General features: G+C 44.8%; 1 protein-coding gene across 8 annotated transcripts in view; it reads right to left on the bottom strand.

Moving 5' to 3' along the window:
• Nucleotides 1-362: 362 nt before the first annotated feature.
• The window catches only part of HACE1 (HECT domain and ankyrin repeat containing E3 ubiquitin protein ligase 1), a 422,483-nt gene continuing 412,149 nt past the window's right edge, over nt 363-10,696 (bottom strand). For all 8 annotated transcript variants that reach the window (XM_085859091.1, XM_085859090.1, XM_085859092.1 and 5 more), the window contains 2 exons: nt 4,298-4,411; nt 363-2,176 (listed from right to left, as the gene is read on the bottom strand). In XM_085859091.1, coding sequence (XP_085715217.1) covers nt 2,074-2,176; nt 4,298-4,411 — 217 coding nt within the window. In that variant the 3' untranslated portion in view covers nt 363-2,073. The remainder of the gene's footprint in view (nt 2,177-4,297; nt 4,412-10,696) is intronic.

Raw genomic sequence — 10,696 nt, 5'->3', positions numbered from 1 at the left:
AGTCCCCCGTCTCCGACCGTGTCGAAGGGGCGGGGGACAAAAAGGACACAAAAAAATGTGACGCGACTATTCATCAGAATATTTATTCTTAATTCGATCTCGTTTCTTGCAACCATTCACAAACGTGCAACGCACAATTTTCTCTTCATCCACCACACTTCTATGAGACCACTCAGCATCTCAAGGAGATAGGGATGGGCCAGGCTTCTGCCTGGGGGATGGCCATACGGAGGCCCCTGGAGTACCGGCGGAAAGTGGACGCAGCGACGCGCTGCTCCGGCGCATGCTCCCATACCTGACCTGACCTGACCTGACTCTAACATCACGCAACCGTTAAGGTGCAGAAACTTCACCACACTCGATAACGCATCATGTCATCATTGACAACATTTTTATTTTATTTTTAATGGAAAACGAACGGTTAAACAAGCAAGAGAATGAATGGAAAAGCGATAAAGTTTTCTGGCACCTCTGAAAAAACAAATTATAAGTATCGAGGGTAAAAGTAAGCGCGTTAGAAACCTGGCACGATTTTATACCGAAACAATCCCCAGCTGACTTCCTTTCCTTTCTGCTTTTTAAAAGATAAAATATTTTGATGAGCATCGTGTTGTGGAGGTATGCAAACGGATGTTAGAAAGCTCTCCAAGTCAAACCTTTGAGTTAATCCTGCTCATTTTATTTATTTTTTGGCACCATCAACTTCGCCACGCAGCATCTCTATTGACAACTGTCGACATTGTAAGCATGGCCTCTGTAGAACCGTGAAATCGGATCTCCAGGACGTGGGCGGCAGAGATGTTTTACATTCGGTTAAATTTATACCATTACCGAAATCCTTCTTGGTCTCGCTGTTAGCTAACAGGATAGAGGAAGAGTATTACTGTTGCAATGCATCACGGGAGATTTTAGGCTCTGGAGTAGCACTCCATGTTCGAGTTTGAAACCGTTGCAGGGATGCAACCCCACATCAGCTGAGGCCGGCAATTGAATGCAGGCTTGCTGTCTGCGTGGGGATGCAGTCCAACGTAGGCTGGCCACGCAATTGGAAGATGGAGTAGATAAATCCTTGGAGATAACAGAACGTAACAAGAGATTGATTTCTAATTACGTGGCTAGAATGCAGCCATCTATCAGCAAGAAACGGGTAGCCATGGCCAAACCGGCAGGGTTGCCGAGACAATTCAAGTCGTACGTCTAAAGAATATGAGTGCTCAGATGTGAATAAAAGGAACCAAGAACATCAGGAAAAACAAGTAACTGCAATGAGGAGGAAAAACCGGGATCGCCCTGTCGATCATAAGAATAAAAATTTATGACCACATAGGGTTTCAGGGTGTTGGTCATCAGCATCACGTTAAAAAAGATTAACCATTTGACAGATTGCGTAAGTGACGGCACAGAGAGGACGCTGGAGAATGGAAAGCCAAGGATAAACGAGCGAGCACCTAAAGTTGGAGCTGGTGGAGAAGGGATTTCATAAATAGCGATTTATCACAGAAGAATATTCACACCTGAAGCTTGTGGACAGGGAATAGGTGAAGAACATACATTTGATTATTATCCACAGGTTTCTAATCTGGAAAATCGGGCATGCCTTTTAGGATTGCAGGCACTATGTGAAGGTGGGCAGGAAGATAAGCTCAAATCCACGAAGACTTTTTATCACAACAATCACAAAGCTCAGGAAAGTTTAATGAAGTGGAATTTCTCAGACTCTTCGGCTGCAGTCAGTACCCTGAGGTTCGGTTTTTATAACGATTCACTATAGTCTTTCAATAGAACTTAATGACCCAGATACGGCTACAGATGGATGACCGATGGCTGATATTTGGGAAAAAGCGACCTTGTATTATCCGAATATCAGTTCGATCGGGTGAGTGGCTGGAGATCGTTGAAATGTGAGGATCCCGTGTTCAGATCAGTGGGAGAGATTTAGCACTTTCCGTTGTGAGCCACAGGCGTCTGACTCCGGAGGAAAAAAAAAAGGAAGAAAAGATGAACATTTGAAAGGGGTCAATCTCGGTATGGCATTGACCCGGTTGAGAAAAGCACATCAGTGTGAGGGTCCCTTCACGCCATCGAGTAACCTTGGCTCCCGCAGTGCAGAGCGACTTGCAAACGATCACAGAGAATGGCTGCAGATGGGTATTCCGGCAGCTTCAGCATGTTTATGCTGTGGGAACAGGGCATAGGAAGGAAAAAAACCAGAAAGAAATGAGAAATAACAAGTCTGAAGACGACAATGGTTCACGAGCAGTATTTGACGATGTAGATTGTTTCACAAGTCAAGGATGAGACAATGTGATAATTTTTGACCAAGTTATAAAAATGATCAACATGATGTGGTACGAGTGACAGGTTATTAGCTGCAAAATGTCAAAAACCCGGTTTTGTTCAACAACTTTCAAAATTTGACCTTTGCATAACCTTTAAAGGTCACAAAACAATGTTGTGGACATTAAAATAAGGAAACAGGATATGTGCTATAGCTTATTGGAGTTAGTTCGTCGAAGAAGGTCGAAAACCCGGTTCAATTCCCACAACTTTGAAAATTTGACCTTTGTGGCCTTTAAAGGTCAAAGGTCAAGGATTATGACCTTTGGTGCAAAACTTCCTCTGGAACATTCCAGGAACAATATAACGTCATATAGGCTATATGGCATTTCGCACTCCTCGGATTATCCATACTTTGATGAAATCAGTGTAACAACAAACTTGAAGGGGGCGCCATGGGCAAGGTGTTTGAGATAGAGCAAAATGGTTTCAAGACTTTAGGTGGGGAATGACCTCAAGATTATGCAAAAAAATATTGTCATCCTAGCTCTCAAAGTTTGGGCGGTCGTATGATTTTTATGTCAAAATTCGCAATTTTCTAAGTTTTTGACCTTGTGACCTTGACATTGGGACGAAAATGAAAAATCGGCCAACGACGAGTTTTAGATAATTCAATTTGCGATTCAAATACCGAAGAACCCATTCCATTCAGTCAATTCCTTCGGAGAAGATAGATTTTTAATCCGACAACCCCCTAAAAATGGCTATTTTTGGGCGTGGCTCCATCCACAATGTGCGTAGCAGGCCCTCATCCAGGAAAACACAACTAGATATTGATATCGAACACATAACCAAGTTTCATCAAGATCGGATCAAAGTGCACAGAGTTATGCTATGGACAGAGACACACAGACGGACAGACAGACAGACACACAGACAAGCCGGTAGGCGGACATGGGTAGTCGCCTACCCAATAGAACCTGACGCGATGGGCCCGTTCGATGGGGGAATGACCTGAGGATTAAGCACAAGAAAATTCATGATTCTAACTTCAAGGGTTAATGCTGCAGATTGTTTTTTCGTTAAAATACCCCCACATATAGAGGTTTTTCGGCCGTTGCTAGGCAACGGAGGGGTCCATGGCAACGGTTCTTTCTCACACATAACTAGGACATACCATGAACCTACCATACCAGTTTCATGTATATCTGACTCATAGTCTCTGAGATATAACGAACTTCGTTTTTTTATTGTTTTCGACCAGGGTTCATTCAAAGTCTATCTTCTTCGACAGTTTTCATAGGATCCGGCTGGAAATTTTTGACAATATGGCTGAATGTACTGCTCACAGTCGCTCGTGGCCTGATTTTTGATTTTCGAAAAAATAATTTTTTTTATGATTTTTCAAAATTTTCAAAGTCCCGTTGCTAGGCAATCGTGGTGTCCATATCAATGGTTCTCATTTGCATACAACTAGGTCATGGTATGAACGTACCAACCAAGTTTCATCGAAATCGCCATTGTATTAACAGAGCACTTGACCGAACAGAGGGACAGACAGACAGACAGACAGACAAACATATCGACGGAAAAACTGATAATAAGGGTAGAACAAATTTCGAAAATTAAAAAAAATAATAAAAAAAATTTTCGACTGGATCGACTACCCAACATAACGAATATAGTGGTCACTCTGGCTGGTGCTCGTGAACCAATAAAGTCCTCTTTCATTACCTTTCCTATGCCTTTATATTTTCCCGTTTCCTCTCATAAAAACATGAAGCTAAGGTTCAGCCTTCTGAAGACATGACATTGGAAAAAGAGAGATGCAATAAATGCCAACATGAAATTTTACGCCATTCCGAGATACTTCCCCCCCCCCCCCCCCCACATTCAAGTTCAAAGGCAATTTCTTTCTTTCTATCGATGCCCGTCCTGGTTCAACCACCATGTTTGGCAACTTTCGATCATATAATCGTGCACTGTCGTATTTCATCGGAGCGTATTGTGACGTACATACCAGGTGCTCGCAGTTGGCAGTAGGTTGGGAATGTAAGCAACGCAGGCGATGGTGAACTTTTGCAGGCCTGAGCCCCCAGTAAGGGATGCAAAACCACCGTGTGGAACGCGAGAGCTATGGTGAGAGGTAAGAGAAGATGGGTGGGGAGAAAATTATCTTTGTACTGCACTTTACAGTATCCTTATTAACCTGCAGAGAGGATTCCATTTTATGCTTCACCCCATCTGTAGCTCGATATTTTCGTCTCTTTCGTAATCCATCAAAACACCCTTTGATCCCTCTGATCCCTATCTGTTCTTTTTGCAGTGTCTGTCTAATCCATGCACGAAAAACATCTTGTCAGTGTTGATGATACCGTTTAAAGGCGCAGCATTTGCCTGCAGCTTTCAAGGCTGAGCCATGTTTACTTTCATGTTGTTAGATCGACCATTTTACAAAGCTGTTGAGGACGATGTTTTTCTGTGTCAAAGATAGAATGAGGGATACAGATGGGTTCAGGATTTTATCATGCTTTTATCCAAAACTGAACCATTACTGTTGCGAGGAATAGGTCTCTCTGACAGACATGGGTCAAACAAGTTCTCCATTGTGACGGGGTGGGGGTCTACCGGTTTTCTTTACTGGTGGTGAGGAGGGAGGTCAAGTCTGAAATGGCTATTCAAAGCTGATACCGAGGGAAACCTTCACAATCCTACGTAACCACCACATGCAAAGTGTGTCACAGCCACTGATCTGGAAGGTTTATGACAGAATGTCCCAAAGCTGGTACTATAGTTGGAACAGCATATAAACTGGTTTGAGTAACGATAATGGTACCTGCTTATCAGGGCTCGTAAGACAGCTTCGAGGTACGTGCACTCCCCTCTAAGCTGTCCAGTCTGGGTTTGAATCACTACTCAGCTATAAACTGTCCTCCTGGTGTTTCACTAGCACGGTGACTCATCATTCATCAATGTGCGTGCCATCCCTTGGATGGACGTTAAACTGACGTCCTGTCTGTCAGCATGAGTTGGTGGCTTTTATAGATCCCACGATGTCCTTCGCGAAGCGTAGGCGAGCTATCGCCGGCACCATGAATTACAAATTCCTGCCCTGACCTACAAGGGGCACTGCATCAGCGGCATAGACAACATCTCACAGCCGAGAAAGCCTGCTGTGAAGTGGGTGAAACGTTTCCTGAGACCGGGTGTGCTCTTGCTTATTGCTCAAATTAGTGGATTAGATCTCGTTTACTTCTTGGTTGGAAGTGTCTTCTTCATCTTGAAAAAAACAAATATATATATATATATATATATATAAAATAAAAACCCCACAAAGCCAGCGGAGTTTTCTCCAATGATGTTTCAGAAAACAAGAAGAAAAAATCAGAACATCACGACCCGCGCTTCCGATCTGCATCGTTTTCAGAAAGCCCAGACACGTATCCAAGCAGCTCGCAGACAGAATTCATCACTGGAATTTTCTCACCAATTCCATCTCCTTTAATAATAGAATTGAGCGCTGGCAAATGTCCCTGTTGTCACAAACACGTGTTATGTTAAATGCCCCCATTATAGCCAGGGCTCAAGGGTCTCGGTGTAGGAACAATGGCGCATCGTCCCTCTTGCAATATGTACCTGCAGAACATCTTGCAGCGCACGTTGCATGTTATTGTTTACATTTCCAATTTATCTACGACCGCGACTTCAACAGACGGAGAGATCATTATCACTGTGGTGATGATGAAATGCCCAAACCTATAAAAGGAGGAAGAAAAAGCAAAGCCGGCTATTGAACTGTATATGGCAAATGCATTTGACAAGATCCTATTTGACCATGGCTGGCAGGATGGCCTAGATGTATGCACACTTGCCTCTGAGCTGTCTAGTCTGGGTTCGAATCCTGACCTATCTATAAATGGCCATCCTGGTGTATGACAGGCAAGGGTGGCATCAATGTGTGCAGCATCCATTGAATGGATGCCAAGCTGCGTGTCCCATCTACCAGCATTAGTTAGCGGCCGTTAGAGATTCCAGGACGTCCTTTGTGAAGAGTAGGTGAGTTATCACAGGCACCCTGAGAAGATTACAAGTTCCTGCCTGCTCTCCGGGTTGCAAGTAGTCTTCCTCTTATTGGAGGTTCTTTAACACCAGGTTGTGATGTTTGATATTTAAGAGTGTGGTAGCATCTTCTGCCTTGTAAACAGATTGATCAGGAAGTTCATATGAACAACCTTATTTGCACACACGCACACACATATGCCCACACACACACACACACACACACACACACACACACACGCACACACACACACACACACACACAATGATGGTGAGGGGGAGGCAACACACTTTGCCACCTTCCTCTTGTCAAAGAGTGATGGGAGCAAAGACCAGAGTTAGGGCGGCAGTTTTGGTTGGACAGAGGATCGTGAATGTGGAGACCGTGTCGTGCCATTTGACATGTGTTTGTGCTGTGGCCGAGGCCTGCAGCTGCAGTGGCTTCTATGGGGCTGTGCACGTGGTGCCCGGTATCACGCTGATTGACAAACATTTGGGACGTGGCTTGGCTGTCCAACTTGGAGGGCTTTATCAACTCAGTCTCGCTGGGATGAGTGGGATCGAAGACTGCCCTGAATATAACAGCTTTGATGAGGCTGAGGCGTTTGGGACGCGGCCTAGCCACACAGCTTGGTGCTGCTATGACTTCCTTTTGCCAACTCCCCCCCTGCGGTGAGACCCCCTCTCACCGTGCATGGATTGGACTGAGCTTTGGTGGGACCGGGTAGGGAGATGGCGACTGGTGGCAGTGGTACGCCATGTCCTGGCAAGCGGGAATGTCCCTGGGTGGGATCAGGTAACTCCCTCCCACTGTAGACGTATGGAACCGAGCTTCGGTGGGACCACGTGTGGAGACGTTGACCGGTGGCAGCAGCAAGCCGTGTCCAGGCAAATGGGAATGTCCCCGGGTGGGATCGGGCGATAACCCCTGGAGGTGAAGGGGAAACGAAGTACGAATGAGGAGACAGACGGCTTAGTCCATGAGGCGTGGTTACTTGCTAGGTCAGAGATGGGTGGTTCAAGACCAGGGAAGACTCCATCCAGTCTTGGGGCCCATGTGTGGAGATGACCCTCGGCCTCACCAAAGCTGCCGTCCTTGACTCGGTTCTCACTCCCATCAAAGTGGTTGTATTCGGCACGGTCCTCGATCCCATGAAACTCGGTCTCTCTCATCCTCAGTGGGCAGAACTTGGCAAGAGGGACTCCATAAAGCTCCGGCCTTTGCTCCCAGCAGCATGGGGTCAACAAATCCCACCAAGCTGCATCACAAATGCATGCCAAACGGTGTGACACTGGGCCCTCGTGACACTGGGCCCTCGTGCGCGGTCCGCGTTCCCATCAAAACTGCTGTTTTTGGCTCGGCCTCCGCTGTCTTTGAAACTATTGTGTTCAATGCGGACCTCGGTCCTTTCCTTCCAAGGCAAGAGGGAGGCAAAAAAGCACGCCGCCTCCCCCCTCACTGCAATCGTGTGTGTGTGTGTGTGTGTGTGTGTGTGTGTGTGTGTGTGTGTGTGTGTGTGTGTGTGTGTGTGTGTGTGTGTGTGTGTGTCTGTTACACACACATGGAGATGGATACTCTGAGACCTGGAAGGGCTCCGTTCCACTTTCTGAAACCTGCATATGGAGATAACAACCAAAAACACCGCTGCAAATCCCATTTACTTTTCTCCAGAAATTAAGCTTCAGAGGTGTATACCGAACAGGAATGACATGACATTCAAATTTGTATTACCCTTTGCCACCACCTAAAATGCCGTTGCATAATTTAAATTTTCCATTACGAAAGGAATGCAATAGTTCCAAAGTTAATAGAGATTAAAATTAAAAAAAACTCTGACCTGTTAACGATGACTGACCCAGATGACGTCATCTCCAGATCTCCAGATGACGTTTTTGGGTTATGATGTCTCATGTGCCCTCGAAATGGAAATAATAGTTAAACAGCAAGCTGGACAATAAATTGTGTTGATTTTTTTTTTTTTAAACGAGAGATTTGTGCAAGTTTCTATCAGACTGATCGAAGCCAAAATACATTTTAAAATTCTCTCCCCATTGACAGGAAAAGCAGCTATGACGTCATTGATTGCTGTTTATGGCACAATGATGATTGTTATTCGGTTGTGCATGCGTGTGTTTGAGAGATGAATGGAGAGAATTGTGAGGGATGTAGATTGTGGTGGTAATGGAGGGATGAGGGGGGGGGAATAGGAGGGTGGGGTGGGGGAAAGGCGAGGAGGAGGGAGGGGAGGGGGGCAAGACGGATTGTTATGAAACTGATGTATTTTTACCGAGAAATCATGCAATGTAGCGTGTTTTCTGGGATAGAAATAGCTCCTCATACTCATTAAGTTCTCAAGGCTGCCTGCATTCATTGCTGTGATGAAAAACGTTTGATAAGGATACTCGTGTAAAGCGGCATGTCGTGCAAGTTTTGCGCCGTTAGCCATGCATTGTTATCCTTCATTAGTACAGTGGTGTTTTCACTGCTGCATAGCTAGGCCTGAAATTGTGTCTTGGAAACCTCGGCTGTGCATTTCAGAACTGTTCTAAAAAGAGTACATATCATTAATTAAGGCAAGGAAACCTCATTAATTCACCATTTCTCTTAATTCGAAAGAAAGTTCAAGGAAAAGACAACATGGAAGAAAAGCAGAGGAAGGGGAATATAGGAAGGGGGTATGGTAAGGGTGGTAAAGGAAGGTGAGTAAAGGAAAGGGAGTAAAGGAAAGGGGAGTAAAGGAAAGGGGAGTAAAGGAAGGGGAGTAAAGGAAGGTGACGAAAGGAAGGAGAGTAAAGGAAGGAGAATAAAGGAAATGGGACTAAAGGAAGGTGAGTAAAGGAAAGGGGAGTAAAAGAAAGGGAGTAAAGGAAAGGGAGTAAAGGAAAGGGGAGTAAAGGAAGGGGAGTAAAGGAAGGTGACTAAAGGAAGGAGAGTAAAGGAAAGGGGAGTAAAGGAAGGAGAGTAAAGGAAGGAGAGTAAAGGAAAGGGGACTAAAGGAAGGTGAGTAAAGGAAAGGGGAGTAAAAGAAAGGGAGTAAAGGAAAGGGAGTAAAGGAAAGGGGAGTAAAGGAAGGGGAGTAAAGGAAGGTGACTAAAGGAAGGAGAGTAAAGGAAGGAGAGTAAAGGAAAGGGGACTAAAGGAAGGTGAGTAAAGGAAAGGGGAGTAAAGGAAAGGGAGTAAAGGAAAAGGGAGTAAAGGAAAAGGGATTAAAGGAAAGAGAGTAAAGGAAAGAGAGTAAAGGAAGGGGAGTAAAGGAAAGGGGACTACAGGAAGGAGAGTAAAGGAAGTGGAGTAAATTAAAGAACCAATCCTGGACATGTCACCACTCTATCATAAGGTGTGGCAATTTCTGTTCAGAACAGAGGGCAATGTAGCAAGGCTTCACCCACTGAAATGAGAGGGGGTTGATTTCTGCCATTTTGGAATGATAATATATAAATGACTGTAAATGACATTCTGATAATCATAACCTTATTGTAGTTCTGCATTATCTATATTCGATATAAATAAAAGGACTGGGTCTCTCCCTATGGTTGTAATCTCCATTTGTGGGTTTCAGATGGTGGAACGGAGTCCTCCGAGGACCCCCAGTATATCCACCTTTATTTCCCAAAAGATCACGTTTCAAGGACCAAGATGTGAAGTTGTGTTGTTCTTATATCTTTGGTCAGAGGGCTCTTTTCAGGATCATCACTGAACCCTCACTGAAATTATCAGGGATCACTGACACTCAGGCAGCATCCAATTACAATTGTTTGTTGTCTGTAATTATAGTTTGTTGGTTGTAAAATTCTCTGGTAAAGTTTTTGAAGATCTCCGTAAAGTTCGTCTCCATCATTCCCGTTGCTCCAACTATCTTTGGCTTCCAGGTCATTTTGACTTTATTTTCACATCCTGGTACTGTTATTGGTCCTGGTACCATTATTTAGACCAAGGTCACTGTGTACTGATACCTTGATTAGCAATGCATACTTTCCTTTTTGTGTCTGAATAATATGTCTGGTCACAATGCTTTTTTTTTGTACACCTTGTCGAGGCTCGTATGAGAGCTAGCACACAACGCACAGCAAGGGGGGCATGACACAAGAGGTGCAGGAGAGGGAAGAACAAAACAGTGGGGAACACAGACATAAGGAGATGTGTGGAAGGGAGAGGGATGGGGTGGGGAACATGGGGTATTTCATGGGGACATGGGGATGGACATTTCAGGGACTTTCAGGAAAGAAAGCAGGGAATTTGAAGGAGGTGGGTTTGGGGTGGATTAACGGGGGTAGAAAAGATCAAGGATTTGGATGGGGGATGATAAGAGGTGGTGGTGAACAGCCGTTTTGAAGGCCTATAGGGAAGAATGGGATTGAA

Source organism: Eptatretus burgeri, chromosome 16, assembly GCF_056783735.1.
Source record: "Eptatretus burgeri isolate ZD-2024b chromosome 16, Ebu_testis_v1, whole genome shotgun sequence".
NCBI classification, from domain to species: domain Eukaryota; kingdom Metazoa; phylum Chordata; class Myxini; order Myxiniformes; family Myxinidae; genus Eptatretus; species Eptatretus burgeri.
The sequence above is the reverse complement of the archived record's forward strand: the minus strand, read 5'-3'. Positions and strand labels throughout refer to the sequence as shown.